General features: G+C 40.8%; 1 protein-coding gene across 1 annotated transcript in view; it reads left to right on the top strand.

The window, feature by feature from the left end:
• The window catches only part of MDFIC2 (MyoD family inhibitor domain containing 2), a 101,993-nt gene that overhangs the window by 81,009 nt on the left and 2,871 nt on the right, over positions 1-18,113 (top strand). Inside the window, exon 3 of the mRNA XM_024123795.1 lies at positions 8,588-8,809. Within this exon, the coding sequence (XP_023979563.1) occupies positions 8,588-8,809 (222 nt within the window). The remainder of the gene's footprint in view (positions 1-8,587; positions 8,810-18,113) is intronic.

Below are 18,113 nucleotides of genomic sequence, written 5' to 3' on the forward strand. Positions count from 1 at the left end.
TTATACTTCAGAAAAGTGTCTTGATCTCATATCAGAGTGCCTGGTTCCATAAAGCAATTTGTGAAAGTTTGACTGTCATAGGAATTAGAAGGCGTAAGTTCAAGTACTAGCCCTGCCCCTTACCAGCCGGGTAATCTTGGGCAAACCATTAAAATCTCTGACACTCCGTCTACTTCCTCATTCATATAATGGTGATAATAATACTTTGCAATACTGTTGTGAGCGTCAAATGAGATAATGCAAGTAAGAGACTTTCAGTGACATTCAAATAGTTGGGATGATAAATTGTGATGGTTTTAACATAATAGAGACGATCGTGAATAATTATAATTTAATTTTTAACATTTATATTTAAACATAACAGTAAAAAAGAAATCAAATGTATACACAACACCAATTATACATGAGATTATAGCCTGATTGGCTTCATTTATTTTTTTCAGAGCTCTTAACCTATTACTAATCCCAGTGCATCAAGCTATAAAAACTGCTAACCAATTTCCTAAGATAACATAATCTCTATTTCTTGAGACACTTTATACTAACGTTAAACTGAAGCTAAGTGCATGACAATGAAACGGAGACTCATAATGGCAAACTGTTTTCATGTCTAAAGAAGATTCAACCACTTCCTAGGACTGAATTGCTCCTTGTTAAAGTTTAGGATCGAGCTATAAAAGTATATCACTTAGCCTATGTCTGCCTACTGGTGCAAAGTATAGTGGCAAGCAGAAAACGGAGGTAATTATCTAGAAACATTAGGCCAAAAATCCCACTTCGGCCCCAGAACACTGAAGTTGCTTTGCAGGTATCAGGGAAGCCTGAGGAGGGGGCCATGTTGAACTTTCTCTTAGAACTTTCTTCCCCATGAATCCTTTTTACCTTGAACACTCATTGCTATGACATCTGGAGGAATAATATTCTTTTGCTTTTTCTCTCTCTAAAAAAAAAGATTTACTAAGGCTGACTGAAAAGGCTTAAAATGTCCTCTTGTCACGGCCCTTGATAAACATTTTATCTAATGTTTTTTGAAGCAGAGTTTTCAGTTGAAGTGCTGCAGAAGACAAGGCAAAACAATGCTATGTAAAACTGCTGCTTTAACCTGAATGTCTTAAAAAACAAAACAAACAAACAAACAAAAAACCTGAATGTCTTTAAAGGACATCTAACCAGAGCTGGCATTTGAAAAATTAAAGAAAAAGAAGGTCCAGTATAATATTCTTAGTTCATTTATCCCTCCCCCATCAAAAAATAGATGTAATGAACCCAAGATTTTTTGTCCAATCTAACTAACAGGATATAACAATGGAATGCTCCAGGAATTACTTACTGCCATTCATTTCGAAAGGTGAGAACACTTTAGGAAGCCTTCAACCCTCACCTTGAGAAAATTACCCCACTCAGCTTCCAAAAAAGAAAATGTGGTTTTAAAAAAAAAAAAACACCTTCTTTGAGTATCAGTTACCTTTTATTATGCTTTTGTGACTCTAGGGAATCCTTATCTTCCTCATTTTATTCTCTCTTTAGTCATAGTATCAAATCTCAAATTTAACTCAATGTAAGAAAAATAACACTCTATACATCAAGAAAATGATTCTAGCTCTTTCTAATAATTTTCATCATGTGTGATCATGTTGTATGCTTTTCTCTACTTTGTGTATTGTGTCATTACCTACCAAGCTGTGGAGAAGAAAGTCCATATAGTCTAACAATAACAACAAAATATCATTTCTGACATTTGTGTGAACTTTACAAACTTTACATACAAAGGAAAAAACTTTTTTTACCTCTACCGTGTCAGCTTACTAACCATACTTATTTATTAATGGTTTAGTAGCTTACACTTTGCTGTTTTTTTTTAACGATTTTTAAAACATTTATTTTTATTTTATTTATTTTATTTTTGGCTGCATTGGGTCTTTGTTGCTGCACATGGGCTTTCTCTAATTGCGGCGAGCGGGGGCTACGCTTCGTTGTGGTGTGCGGGCTTCTCATTGCGGTGGCCTCTCTCGTTGCGGAGCACGGGCTCCAGGTGCGCGGGCCTCAGCAGTTGTGGCACGTGGGCTTCAGTAGCTGTGGCACGTGGGCTTCAGTAGCTGTGGCTCGCGGGCTCTAGAGCGCAGGCTCAGTAGTTGTGGCGCACGGGCCCAGCTGCTCCGCGGCATGTGGGATCCTCCCGGACCAGGGCTCGAACCCGTGTCCCCTGCATTGGCAGGCGAGTTCCTAATCACTGTGCCACCAGGGAAGCCCGGAGCTTACACTTTGAAATGTCACTTGTCTGTTTCGATCTGATTTCAACCACAGATAATCACAGTACTAAATTCTAAGCTAGAGTATAGTTTAAATCCAAAGGAAAATATAATTCACCATTACAGCTTTAAAAATGGTCCAAACATTTGAAATACACACTCACCTTAAACATTTTGGTCTAGAATTAAAATTAAAATCACCCTGCCTTAACATCTTATCTAATAATTTTCATAGAGGCTTCTGGAGTTTAGCATTCACAAGAAAAACTTAACAACAAGGAACTTTTGTCAAAGGCAATTTGTCAGTAGAATGGATAAGTTAATTGAGAATAAGAGAATGGGAAAGAAAGAGCTACTGACATTTTGTGTGTATGCATGACGTGCGTCTGCTTTGCTTTGTTTTGCTTTTTCATGAGTAATATGATCAGAAGAGTACTGCTCACAACATCATTTTGATTACAGTGAGTAAGATGTCTTAGGAGAGTTGTTATTATAGTTGAGATCAATGATTACTGAAACACAGGCTGACCTTGTGCTTTGCTGTATAGTGCTTCACAGATACTGTGTTTTTTTTTTTTTTTTTTTTTTTTTTTTTTTTTTGTGTTATGCGGGCCTCCCTCTGTTGTGGCCTCTCCCGTTGCGGAGCACAGGCTCCGGACGCGCAGGCCCAGCGGCCATGGCTCACGGGCCCAGCCGCTCCGCGGCACGTGGGATCCTCCCAGACCGGGGCGCGAACCCGGTTCCCCTGCATCGGCAGGCGGACGCGCAACCACTGCGCCACCAGGGAAGCCCTGTGTTTTTTATAAATTGATGGTATGTGGCAACCCTGCTTCAAACAAGTCTATCAGCGTCATTTCTTCCAACAGCATTTTCTCACTTCGTGTCTCTGTGCCACATTTTGATAATTCTCACAATATTTCCAACTTTTTCATTATTACTGGATTTGTCATGGTGATCTGGGATCAATGATCTTTGCTATGACTATGGCAAAAAGACAACTCACTGATGCTTAGCATTTTTCAGCAGTGAAGCATTTTTAAGTAACGTATGTACCTTGCGTTTTTAGACATAATGCTGTTTCACGCTTAATAGACTACACTATAGTGTAAACAGAACTTTTATATGAACCGGGAGAGCAAAAAATTCGAGTGACTCGCTTTATCGCAGTATTTCCTTTATTGTGGCCGTCTGCAACAGAACCAAGAATATCTCCGAGGTATGCCTTGGAGTCCAGGTTTGAGGGCACAGAAGATTAAACCTGAGTGGTAGTATTTCAAATGAAAAAACAAGAGATGGACTTGTGAGATATTTAGAAGGAATAATAAAGAAAGACTGGAAGGTCATTGAACGGAGAGATGGGGCAAATCAAATATTTTTAAGTTCATGAAACTGGAAAAATGACAATACTATGAAAAGAAATTGAACTGTGAATTCTCCAGGGATATCCAGGATTACCAAGTTTGGGGAAGAGAATGAGGGGCCAATAGAAAGAGACACAGTAATTGTAAGGATTTGGCCAGTAATTCAAATAAAACATCCAATAGTCAGTTGCAAGTTTGAGACTGCAATTTGTGATGACTCTGGGTCTCTTGAGGACTATTTGCTCTTAGTCTTTGAATTCCCAAGAGCCAAGTACAGCTAGGCACATAGTTTTTGTGGCTGGCTGGTTAACTGCATAGAGATTTGGGGCCCAAGTGCACAAAGAAAATAGGATGTGAGTGTGAACGAATACAGACTTTAAGACCAAGGAACAAAGAAAGGAGCCAAGAGAACAAAGTTTGAGGAAAAACTACACTGAAGGAATGGGCGGGAAAAAAGAAACCAATAATCGAGATAGGAAAGGTCAAAGAAGTAAACCCAGACAGAGAAATGGGAAGGGAAGGGAGGGGGAAAACAAGAATAGGATGGGAGGAGCGGGGGGCGGGGAGAAGAGATGCTACTTATTCATGATTTGAATTCATATAGAGAGAGACTCAGAAGATGCACCAATGCAAAAATTCGAAAGTCACACTTAGTGAACAAAAATGAAAATCATTAAAATGTTTCATGAATGACTTAAAGTAAATAAATTAATAGCTCCTGTCACATTGATTCATCCATTGCATGCGGGTACTCAATAAATGTTAATTGAATTAAATTAATAACATTTGCTCAGTGGTAATAAAAAATTAATTTACTGTCTGTCATCTCTGTTACTTAAGTTTATGCCCATTGCTTCTACAATTACTTCTAGCCCAAATAGAAATTTTCTATTTCCCTGACTTTCAGGACACACTTTAATTTCTTTCCCAAGAAATACAGTTGAACTTCTAATTTTTGTCCTAATTTTGGTGATTTTTTCCTGTTGAAAAAAATTATTTTCTCTAAGTTAATGTCAAGAACTATGTATAACATCCCAAATTTAGTTTCACGAGTTCCTTATTTAATTCCAAAATAGTTTTCTCTGCAGAAGATGTGATACCACTTTTTATGTGTTTCTCCTTTTAGCTTATGCTACTTTATAATACTTTGGGTACAAAGTCAAATAACACCACAAAAGAAGGAATCTGGGGAAATTACTGTTAGCATTCCATCTATAAGAGATGGAAGATGTCAGTAACATTCACCCAAAAATTGTGACTCATTTCAGATGTCAGAATTCTGGGTTGAACAGACTGGGTTCTGAAATGTGTGTTTGTCAGATGATTTTCTAATGAGTAACAGATAGTTCCCAGTGGGGAATGAAAAAAATAAAAATAAAAATATAAACAGAGATTATAGAATTTAAATAACTTTATGAATGGCAGTTTAACTTCTCCATAAAATTCTCTCAGTACAAGCCCAGTGTCTCCAAATGGTTGCTTAATGTAGCACACCACTTAGATTCAAAATGCTATACTTAAAAGTGTCGAGAAATTAAAAAGAGAATCATATACCACTTGGCTGTATACTGTATTCTCCTCATGTTCTTATATTCCAGTAACCTCTATCCAACTTTTTTTTGTTACTGAATTACTTTGTGCAAAAGCAATTTACATTACATGCAGCCTGACTACGTGTGATAATTTGAACTGATTGTCAATTAATTCTGTAGTAAATAGCTGCTGTAATCTCTATACTCATCAAAGTTTTGTTATCTATCAGCTCTTCCTGAAATGCTCTTTAATGTACGGGATACAGCAGCTGTAACTAAAGAGGCAGGATTCCCTAAGTGTGCAAGAAAGTAGTCTTGCTTTGCAAAGACTGCTTAGGTATGTCTGTAAAGCGATGTTATTTGCAAGGCTTGATTTCAGGTAGGTGACACATCACGGGATTTAGACTGAAGAGGGTTTTGCTGACGTGCAGTCCCAACACTGAGGAAGCAGAGATAAAAGCTAAGAACAAACTGGAGAAAATGTTGCATAATACAAAGAGACAGGGACAAGAGCAAAGCTTTTGGAATCCAAACGGCCTGGGTTCAAATCCCAGCTCTACCATTTACTAACAAGGAAGCCTCAGGGAACTTATCTAAATAAACTAAGCCTTGGTTACACTCATTCGTCTGTTAACCTGGGGTACCAATTTATACATTTCCCATCTGTCCTGGGAGGCTGACAGTACCTACCTCCTAGAGTCTTTGTGATGCTTAAATTAAATAAGGTACATAGTGGTAACACAGAACTTGACATACAAGGTATACAACTCTGTGTGCTGTGTGTGCGCGTGCGTGTGTGTGCGTGTGTATGTGTGTATAACGTGGTGGTTTGATATTCGAAATTGGTGATTTTGCCCCATGGAGGAAATGTGGCAATATCCACAGACCTTTTTGTTTGTCATGTCCTAGGGCAACTGGTGTTACTGGCATCAAGTAGGTAGAGGACAGGGATGCTGCTAAACTTCCTACAATCTCCCTGTGACAAAGAATTATCTGGCCCAAAATATCAGTTCTTCTCTAAGTACTGAAGGCATAATTTGAATGGCTATTTGTGATTAAAGCTGGTCTCATATGCAAGCAAGAAAAATAAACTATTATTTTTGTCATCATCGTCATCATCATCATTATCATCCCTATACCATTAGTTCGGTGAATCTCTCTTGGGTTAAAGGAACCCAAGAGTTTCCCAATCTGTTGAACTAATTCTATCTATTCAATATTACATTAATTGCTATCAACAATAGATGTTTTTCTGAACCCCTATTTCTGTCAATTCCTTTTAAGGTGAATCAAACTGCAACCAAGAGATTTAAAGTTAGCAGCCTAAGAGGGAGGGAATAAAAATTAAACACTGTTGAAAGCCAAAGCTGTTTGGAGGCTCCGAAAGCAACAAAAATGGCCTAAGACAATTGTGCGTGCAATACTGTCAGCTCCCGTGGCAGTTAGGAGCCTTTGGACAGCAACTGTCTCAGGATTAGCTTCTGAAAATCACTGATGTACGTATCAGTGGGCTGTCCTCTCCTTTCTCCACTCTCAAAAGCAGAAGGCCCCTGTGGCAGCGGTTCCCAAACTTTTCTGCATGTTGGAATCGCTCAGGGAGCTTCAAAAATCCCTCAGGGAGGGGCTTCCCTGGTGGCGCAGTGGTTGAGAGTCCGCCTGCCGATGCAGGGGACGCGGTTTCGTGCCCCGGTCCGGGAGGATCCCACATGCCGCGGAGCGGCTGGGCCCGTGAGCAGTGGCCGCTGAGCCTGCGCGTCCGGAGCCTGTGCTCCGCAACGGGAGAGGCCGCAACAGTGAGAGGCCCGCGTACCGCAAAAAAAAAAAAACAAACAAACCCTCAGGGAATGTGATCTAATCTGTTGAGGGGGAGGAGGGATTGCCTGAGCTTTAAAAAAATTCCAAATTTTTAGAAGGTTTCCTAGATGATTCTACTCTGTAGACACGTCTACCACCGTCCTAGGAGGCAGGCTCAAGCAGAGATTTCCACCTACCTCAAACTAAGAAGCAATTTCTGGAAAGACAATGAAAATGGATTTGGCAAGAATGTATTTCTTGCACGGAGCTGCCTAAGCGCAGTAAAATTAAACCAGGTTGCCAACTGTTTTATTGATTTCAGTCACTCTGTGAGCATCACTGAATCAGGCATTGGGCTAGTGATGGAAAAGGCAACTCTCTAGAAGGCATCTTCACTATCTGCCAATAGTGCTGCCAAATCACCAGGACTGATGCTTGTTTAGGTCTGAAGAAGTCCCTGGGCGTCATCCTGGATGCAGGTTTGAGAACACCTTCTGTTAACTCTTCTCTCCATCTTAGGATGATTTAATTGGTGTAGGTAAGCTATGCACTGCCTGCATCACTACCCCGTCTGGATGTTTCTGAAAGCCAGGGACCATGCCTGTCTTAGTCAGCACTTAATCCCCAGTTTCCAGACCAGTTCTTGTTATATAACAGACCCTCAACTATTCTGTGGGAACCAGTAAATGAGTATGGGAGCTCTGAAATACATAAAGCACCTAGGTCTTTTCAGCCTTCTCTGTGCCTCTCCAAACCAGAATCTCAGTCAAGGACTTTGCTCTAGGTTCCCTGCCAGGTGGTTATATGGAAATAAAAGCCTGTTCCCAAGAAGTACACCCCCAAAGCCACAAAGACTATCACCTTCATAGACACCTAACAAATGGCAAGGCAGAGAAAAGACTGGCGAAGTAAGAGTCTTTAAGGGCAGATGTAGAAATGAGCTTATAAGATGCTTATGTGTGACTACTTTTCTTTTTTTTTTTTGTGGTATGCGGGCCTCCCTCTGTTGTGGCCTCTCCCGTTGCGGAGCACAGGCTCCGGACGCGCAGGCTCAGCGGCCATGGCTCACGGGCCCAGCCGCTCCGCGGCATGTGGGATCCTCCCAGACCGGGGCGCGAACCCGGTTCCCCTGCATCGGCAGGCGGACGCGCAACCACTGCGCCACCAGGGAAGCCCGACTACTTTTCTTATACAGGGGAGGAAACTGAGGTTTGAGGACACAAAGAAATAAAACAACTTGATTGAGATCATATACATTACTGAACATTACTGTCCAGCATTTAAGACCCTTCTACTACTTCTGAGATCCATAAAACATTATGACAAGAAGCTGACAACATTCTATGAGATTTTGTTAATCCTAGTGAATGAATGCCTTGATTCTCCCCACCCATCACTATAAAAACCACTGTGTTTTTGAAATAAGTGGCACATATTAATGTGGGTAAGATTTTATAATTATTGAACTTGTATTCTTACATATATTTTCATTCAAGATAATCTTGTCGAATAATGCTTCATGCTTCTAAATAAGATTTTAATCTTATAAAAGTCTAGAATGTGAATTTTTCTGCAAACGTCCCTTCTTGGATCACGAGGTCACGTCAACTATAAGCGGGTCTGTGTATGTGTGTTTTCTTTTTTCATCTAGATACGCAACTCACAAACGAAAAGCAGGCAGACGAGAAAGGCATTAATACCATCGTTATAAATTCAGTATCCGAATTCAAAATCACAGATGGACCAGCCAAGGAAACCCCCAGTGAGAAAAAACTGTCAGAATCCAGCATATCACTGTCCTCCCTTGAAGAATGCCAAACGAAATTTTCCTACCTCCAAACTCATCCTTCAGTTCATCCAAGAGACACTGATGGTATGTTTCTCACAATCAACCCATCTCTAAATAAAGCTCCCCAAACCCCAGCCCCTGGAAAACCATCATATATGCTGTTAGAAAAAAAAAGTCTTTATGAATATTAAACAGGAAGGCTTCAATTTGAAAACTCTGATGAATGACACATGTCAAGGTCACCTTGCAATTAGGAGGTGCTTGGCAGGTTGTTTGCTCTCAAAGCTGGGAGTCTGAGGCAAAGTGTTTTAAATAGCCGGAGTGAGGTAAAATCATTCTTGCTATGGAGCTATGAAGTAGACTAAAAAATGGCCAATTTTTTTTCTCTTCTTGCATCTGGGACTATTCAACCCGCAACTCCAGGCTGAGAGGAGAAGAAGACAGGGTGGAATAGCATTGCAAAGCTGGAAAAGTATAAATATGCAATAAAATACAAGGATACTTGCACCAGCAGCCTGTGGAAAAGGGTTGGTTCCTCTAGGTAACATCACCTTCTAGGCATTCGAATCAGTGCAAAGCTACACCAAACCACCTCTATATATGACATAAGAGGCAGGTTGCATTTGCAAAACCAATTTCACATTGAATTGATGCTAAATGATCAGCACAGTCAAGTTCAAGGTCATGGACTCCACACCAAGACATATGGAATTTTATTCGTGTTAACTTTGTACTGACCTTCATAGGAGACATAAACCATTCAGGAATGGTGTAATGTTCCATATTGACATTTGCATTTAAAGAAACCTTGAAGTTTCTCAAAGGAAAACATAAAAAGGTACAGTTTCTGGTCTATATTTAAATTCATATTTACTTTTTCAAAATAAGATAAAAAAGTGAAATAAACTTTGCATAACAGAAACTTTGAAATCACATCAGTTTAATTCCTGGCTCTGAAATTTATTCACTGTGTAAGACTGGATTAAGTTTTTTACCATCTCTAAATCTCAGACTCAGTTACATAACGGAGCTAGTAACATGCAATAGGCTGTTTTGAAGATCAAATGAAATAACATGGGTAAAACATCCAGTACAGAATCTGTCACAGAACAGATGCTCGACTTTTGCTTTTCTTATGATTATGGTTTTAAAAAGTAAGGGGAGAGATTTCTAACACGTTATATATGATCTCGTGAAAACATTGCCATGGAGGCTTTAGACTAGAAGACACAATTGCCTGCAGTTGCCAGGAGACAATGCGAATAAGGAAGTACCTCCAGATGTATGATAGGGATAGGTGGGGACTGTGGCAAGGAGAAGAACACTGCCTCTACTCAGCTCCAGCTAATTGCTGCCAGAAGGAAAAAGAGGTTCAGACCAGCCAGAACTAGAGTGTTACAGGAAATCTCCCAATTTTTAAGCGTTGGCAATAGTTCTATTTCTTTTATGAAGCCCCAGACACTCCCAACAATACACAGCTTTCGGCTAACTTTGGCCAATAGGCTGCCAGGTATGACCCTGAGTCCAAGATGATGTCCAAGTTTCTGGTTTTGTTAGAGCTTGATGCTAATCAAGAAAATACACAACAGAGGAGAGTTCTCTGCATTTTGACAAGAGAGAATTTTATCAGATCGTGTCAGGGATGCATGGATTTTTACTTGCAATGGATCTTGGTTGTAATGACCCCAGAATTACGAATTACCATTATATGTATCCACACAATACAGGAGAGTGCCCCTCCGGAACCACTCTGATCTGTCTTATCAGGTATCTTGGCAGAATGAGAAGGACCGATGCAGCTAGCATGATACCTGAACCCTTGTATTCGCAGGGAAGACCAAAATGACTACTCCATTAAAATGGCAACACACACTCAGGAGCCTCATGTAGGAAAAGAACCAACTACTCTTTCTTCAAAAGAGCAAAGGAGATTCATGAAGACCATTGAATTAGACTGTTTTCTTAGGGCCTGGACAGAGGCTACCATGACCCAGAAAATTCCAGTATTAAGCTGACAACACAGGTAATAGCTCATCCTTCATTTCCCACACTGCAACAACAACAACAAAATCCCCCCACTGAGGTAAGAGTTTTTGGTACCTGGTTAAAAAAGAGAGCAAAACACCTAGAGTAGTGCCCACAAATAGTGCTAAGAACCCCTCATTCTCCTAGACAGCAAACATCAAGGAAATAAAGAGTTAAGTCAGACTCATTGCATTTTAGGAAAATTTTGATAGTAATTAATTTAAGGATGCAGAAATTGAGAGCTGGGGTCACTGTTCATACTGAGATAAATACAGAAATATCTTTCAGGAACAGCAGGGGAAACAGAAGGGAAAAGAGAAGACTGCATCCACTTTTATGTAGTTTGTGGTTAATTTATTTTCAAATATATAAATGAGTGCATAGGAATGGATGCTTAATTGCTAATATCTATTATTTATATACATTGCCCCACTTAAAACAGGATGGAGAAGCCTCACACAAGCAGATTTTGTAAAATGTGTTACATGCATTAGCACAGTTCATGGTGTGTGCTCTGATGGGAATTTAAAATGATCTTTACTGCACATCACACACGATGTGCTGCGACATTATTATTAAATTGTGCCTCATCCTGTGTGGTCCCTTTCCTGAAGAAAATGCAAAAAGTCCAGAGCACTATCTGTGTCTCTGCTTCTGCTTCTATGTTCGCATTGCAAAAGCATCCCCGTGGATGATAAAACCAGGGATACACACGATATGAGAAAACAGCCTCCTTAAAAAGAATCCTGAGAATATACCTAATTGATGTATAATTTTGAATTTGAGATGTCTCATCCAGGTGGAAGGGGAAAATCATAAATACAAGATACCTCAAAAGAACAGTCTTAATTACACCATGGACTACTGAATAAAATGATTACATTTTCTACACTGTAAATTTCATACAATTAAATGCAATAGTGTCATCTTAGAAAATGTTTCAATTTTATAATTATTTCAGTTCATTTGCTCAGAAAAAAACATAAGCAAAAATTTACTAAGTATCACCCAAATCTAGTCATTCTAGTTCTAAAGAACTGACTTGAATGTTAGCTGTGCTTGTCTGAACTTAAATAGATCTTGACATATTTAAGTAGCTATTAAAATGGATAACATCAGGGATGATACCCCAGCTAGAGAAAGGCAGTCACATTTTATTTATTCCCATTCTGCATCACAGACATTTTTTTAAAGAACTAAATGTCGGGGGAGTGGGAACCAATTTTTATATTTTTTTGGTTTATTTATTTATTTATTTGTTTGTTTATTTGGCTGCACTGGGTCTTCGTTGCTGCGTGCGGGCTTTCTCTAGTTGCGGAGAGCGGGGCTACTCTTGGTTGCGGCATGCGGGCTTCTCATTGTGGCGGCTTCCCTTGTTGCGGAGCATGGGCTCTAGGTGCACGGGCTTCAGTAGTTGCAGAATGCGGGCTCAGTAGTTGCGGCTCACGGGCTCTAGAGCGCAGGCTCAGTAGTTGTGGCGCACGGGCTTAGTTGCTCCGCGGCATGTGGGATCTTCCCGGACCAGGGCTCGAACCCATGTCCCCTGCATTGGCAGGCGGATTCTTAATCACTGCACCACCAGGGAAGTCCCAATTTTTATACTCTTTGACCAAAAACTTTCAGTGATCAGTTGGAGCCAGTGTGTCATGAATCTTGTTATTATGCCAAATTCTCTCAGGGACAGCACATTAACCATTGACGTATGAGAATACTGGGGGTGGACCAGGTTCATCTTGTCTTTTTTTTTCTTACTGTGTTTGGGGGGAGAGGAAGGGGAGACTGCTGTTTATCTGGGGTCACTTCTAGAAGAACCATGTTCTTGCCACTTTAGAAAATGATTCCCAAAGATGCAGAAAGCATGTTTCTGGAGTTGAGGAATGTGCCAGGGACCACAGAGGGCAGCTACAGCTACCTCTTGTTCCTCCCTCCTCCTGATCCCGGGGAATCACGGTGGCAAGAACACGGAAAGCTGGAAAGACAAACTCAGGGATTACAGGACTGTGAATGTGGGGCCGACCTCAGGTATATTAGTGGAAACTCCTTCGCACTGTTACCTTTTCCACTATAATTAAACATGATCCATTCTTATGAGGCAGATTCTTCCTCTCTTTATTACCCCCTTTTTTGTTCTTTTTTAAATTAAAGTATACCTGATTTACAATATTGTGTTAGTTTCAGGTGTACAGCATAGTGATTCAGTATTTTTGTGGATTATATCTCATTATAGGTTATTACAAGCTAATGGGTATACTTCTCTATGCTGTACAGTATATTCTTATTGCTTATCTATTTTATACATAGTAGTTTGTATCTGTGAAGGCCATACCTCTAATTTGTGGCCCCCTTCCATCTCCCCTTTGGTAACCACATTAAGATGTGGTATACATATACAATGCAATATTACTCGGCCATAAAAAAGAATGAAATACTGCCACTTGCAGCAACGTGGATGATCCTAGAGAATATTCTGCTTAGTGAAGTAAATCAGACAGACAAAGACAAACACTATATGATAGAATTCATATGTGGAATCTAAAAATAATACAAATGAACGTATATACAAAACAGAAACAGATTCTCGCTCTTAAGTAGCCACTATCCAGTTAACATTTAGCACCTTTAGAAGCTGCAGTAGTCCTTCAGGGTCGTAAGGATATCACTTAGCACATTATAGCCTCCACATCCTCAATGTACCGTAGGGGTGTAAAGAGGAAATGAAACCAACTTAAGAGAGGGTTTTTATCACGGCTTCTTGCTCAAAGGCAAATACCACTTCCAGCTGAACGGCCTGCAAGTCTTAGATACATCTTAAACCTCCTTTAATCCAGGTTTAAGGAAGGAAGAAGTAGGAAATGAGATGGGTACTCTGACAGCAGCAACTAGAGCCTATGCCATGATGCCAGGTAGTCCAATAAAAGAAATTAAATACTTGGGAATGTGTTACAAAGGTATAGGGAGAGGTGAAAATCTACGTGAGCAAATTACCAACAACAGGAAAACTTTGCCACCTCTTCCCTTGGTCTCTCTAGGGCACTAGTAAATCACTACTACTGGCATTAGCTCATCGGCCACTAGCAACTAACTATTAGTAGACAGACCACTAGTAAGTGGCATTAGCAGAAGTCACAAAGAGAAGGGCATTTAGAAAAAGATCAAACCAAAGGGAAGATACAAAGCAGAGAGAAGGAAGGAGATATACCCCAGGCTTTCCATTCTCCCACCCTCCCATTTCCTACAGCTGCCTCCTATTGGCTGGAGCTAGCCAGAAGCCACCTGGCAGAGCCTGCAAAACACACCTTACCAGTCTTGGGAATACAGAGGGGAGTAGGGTGCGAGGGGAATGGAGGGCGAACAGGTCACCAGGAGGCCTAGAGCATCTGGTGCCAGGCTTGAACGTGACAGAAGAAAGCGTGTGTGTTATGAAGGGCAGGTCAGCTTCAGAGTTAAGGGCTCTGGAGGAGACAATCTAGGTTCATATGACAGCCCCACCACTTCCTGTATTTCTTAAATTCTCTGAGCCACAGTTTCCTCATCTATAGAACAGTAGTAGTACTCAATTGAGAGTTATCTCAAGACCCATGTGAGATGTTTGTAAAGTGTACAGGACTGCAAATTTGCTTTACACGAACCAGCTGACACATCTAACAATGAGAAAGAGAGCACAGATTTTGGATCCACAGTCAGATTAATTCCTTGCTCCACCACCATACAGGTGAAAGTTTTAGGACCGTCAGTGGCAATCCCTAAGCCTGAGTCCTTACATCTAAAAAGTGGGGACCATGTTGTTTATCTCTTATTGTTCATTTATTCTTTCATTCAACAAGAGATAAGTCATTCTTGTAACTTAGGTTTTAGTAGCGGGCGGGGGAGGGGGGAACTAATCAATAAACTAATTAGTTTACTATCCTGTGGTCAGTGCTATGAAGAAAAAAACAAAGCAGGGTGCTATCAGAGTTTCTTTAAGGATGTGATTTACAGGGAAGGTGTTTTAAGCTAAAGACCCAAAGGTTGAGTAGGAGTTAGGTAAAGTTGTGAGGGGAGAGTGTGCAACACAGGCCAGAGACAGAGCATGTACAAAGGCCCTGAGCTAGGCGCATCCCAGGAACTGAAATTTAACCAGTGTGGCTGGAGTGCAGTGAGTAAGGAGGACACTAGAACTGGAAGGCAGAGAAGTAGGCAGGAACCTGAGCACACAGGAGCTTGCAGGCTATAGCAAGGATTTAGGACTTGACTCTAAAGGGAGAGTGAGATGTTCTAATTAATGATTAACAGTATCACAGGGGCTGATGAATTTGAGGTGGGATCATGTGGAAGCAGTGTCAGGACAGGAGGCTGTTTCTGTTGACCTGAGGATGGCTGATGGTGGCTACAGCTAGGATGGTGGATAGAGGCTGATGGGTTTCAAATAGGAATTTGAGAGAGACTCAGCAGAACTCAGGAAAGAACTGGCTGGGAAGGATAAGATGAGGAAAAGGAAAATGACAAGAATGAGTCCCAGATTTGTGGCAATTCATCTGCGTGTTCGGGAGCCATTCACAAGAGAAAACGAGGGAAGAGACAGGTTTGTGGGATACGGGAAAGAGGGACACCCATGATGCAATGCGGCCTTGCTAAGTGTGAGATGTTCTGAGCACAGAGCAGAAGACATGGGAAGCAGGCAGCTGGACGCAGGGATGATGTTTTGGATGGGCCGAGAGGAGTACTAATCATAGGCTATGACTCTGAACAACAAGTTTATTAAACATTAAAGTCCCAAGGAATACTGCAGGCAAAGGAAAATATACCCATTCGGGAGAATGGAAAGTCCGACTCTCTTTTCAAACAGTGCGTCAATTCTCCTCTGAACTGCTTATGTTACTTTTGTGCAAACATAAACTGGCCATATGCAAAACAGTTTTGCCTGCTCATGTAGAATTATTTAATATGTCTTTTAGGAACAGTGTGGAACACACTTGAAAGTGCGGAAAAATCTGTTTTCAATTCATCAATGTTGCCGTGTTTCTCTAGGCAAGAGGCTCTGCTTTTTACAACCAAATAAAAAGGACTGACTTATAAACAGAAAAAAATGGGCTCTATTCGCAAGGGCAAAATAGAGAGATGGAAGGAAGCAAATGCCAACTTGACCAAAGGATTAGGCCAACATATATTTTTTTAATAAAAAAAATCTACAGTATACATCAGAAGCGGAGACCTCCGGAGTCTGCCAATTTGAGGAGACGTTGGCAAGAGGATATGAACCAAACGCTTATACGCCCACTGGAAATTATAAGGCCATTTTACAAACAGATTTTCACACTCTGATAGGCAACACCAGCTCCCATCCCCACAGAACACCCTACACCCCACCTGACTCACTTCCAAGCCAAACTTTCAGTCTCGCACCTACAAAGGACAGGACCTAGTGGGAAAATCATTTTGATATGGTCATGGACCTGAGTAAGTCTCTGAGTCTCTAGCCTAAAAGATCAGGGAGCATTTGCTTGGAATATTTTCTCCTGAGAACTTCTTCTTTGCCAGGGGCTGCTACAGCAGCAGTCTTGGAATTGCAAAAAACGAGGTTTTATGCCTGAAATCTTTGACCACCAACACACCCTCTTCAGAAATGCATACAAAGAATAGAGTCTATGTACGGCACTCACTCACTCCTGAATTTCTGCGGGAGATTTATGGTGACTTAGGAGTTACGGGTGAGTTGGCCACATGCTAGAAACTGGCTCTGAGTGAACAAAAATACACCCAGTCTGGCAAAGAGATGAGTACACACACCACAGACATACTACGGAATAGTCCACCTAAACTACAAATACTGAGTAATGGCCACAGCACCTGCAACAATATATGGCAGTTAAAGTGGTCATAAAAGTCATGGTGTGGTTCTTTACCACTGTCTTATGGGGAAGAAAGAAATGGAGGGTGGGGGTGGGGGGGAGGAACACAGGGAGGAGGAAGGGAGATTTCTGTTTACCTATAGGCACAACTCACTTTAGACCTTTATAGATGTTTTTAAAAGAAATAAGAATGGTTTTCTTTAAAATATTTGTTCCCTTTCAGAGCAAGTTTCCGTGTTCTCCCTTCTCTTAAACACTAAGAAGTATATGAATAAGAAAAGAAAAAAGTTTTCTGGAAAACATTGTTTTCCAGTTACAGTCAACTGAAGTCTGAAAACCAAAGGTTTTTAACATTCTTTTTTTTTTTTTTTTTTTTTTTGTGGTACGTGGGCCTCTCACTGTTGTGGCCTCTCCCATCGCGGAGCACAGGCCATGGCTCACGGGCCCAGCCGCTCCGCGGCATGTGGGATCCTCCCAGACCGGGGCGCGAACCCGGTTCCCCTGCATCGGCAGGCGGACGCGCAACCACTGCGCCACCAGGGAAGCCCTTTAACATTCTTAATGGGGGAAAAATAGATTACAAAAAGTCTAATGTTAATTGATTGATAAGCCCATCAGGAGGAAGGAATTTTTCTCCAATTCATGCTAGAATGTTACTTTCAACCATCAAGTCTTCAGGATGCTGATTTTAATTAATTAGATGCTATATCACGTGAACACTTACCTACCCTTTTTCAAAACCCTCACGTTTTCGAGACTTTCTTAACTAAAAAAAGGAAGGAAGGAAGGAAGGAAGAAAGGAAGGAAGGAAGGAAGGGAGGAAAGCAGGGAGGCAGGGAGAGAAAGAAAGGAGGGAGAGAGGAAGGGAAGGAAGGAAAAAGAAAGAAAAAGAAAGGAAGGAAACAGAAACTAGCAAACAGAATCCAGCAGCACATTAAAAGGATCATACACCATGATCAAGTAGGGCTTATCCCAGAATGCAATGATTCTTCAATAAATGCAAATCAATCAATGTGATACACCATATTAACAAACTGAAGGAGAAAAACCATATGATCATCTCAACAGATGCAGAAAAAGCTTTTGACAAACTTCAACACCCATTTATGATAAAAACTCTCCAGAAAGTAGGCACAGAAGGAACTTACCTCAACATAATAATGGCCATATATGACAAACCCACAGCCAACATCGTCCTCAATGGTGATAAACTGAAACCATTTCCACTAAGATCAGGAACAAGACAAGGTTGCCCAATCTCACCACTGTTATTCAACATAGTTTTGGAAGTTTTAGCCACAGCAGTCAGAGAAAAAAAAGAAATAAAAGGAATCCAAATTGGAAAAGAAGTAGTAAAAGTGTCACTGTTTGCAGATGACGTGATACCATACATAGAGAATCCTAAAGATGCTACCAGAAAACTACTAGAGCTAATCAGTGAATCTGGTAAAGTAGCAGGATACAAAATTAATGCACAGAAATCTCTTGCATTCCTATACACTTATGATGAAAAATCTGAAAGAGAAATTAAGGAA

The sequence above is a fragment of the Physeter macrocephalus genome, chromosome 18, assembly GCF_002837175.3.
Source record: "Physeter macrocephalus isolate SW-GA chromosome 18, ASM283717v5, whole genome shotgun sequence".
Classification (NCBI taxonomy): domain Eukaryota; kingdom Metazoa; phylum Chordata; class Mammalia; order Artiodactyla; family Physeteridae; genus Physeter; species Physeter macrocephalus.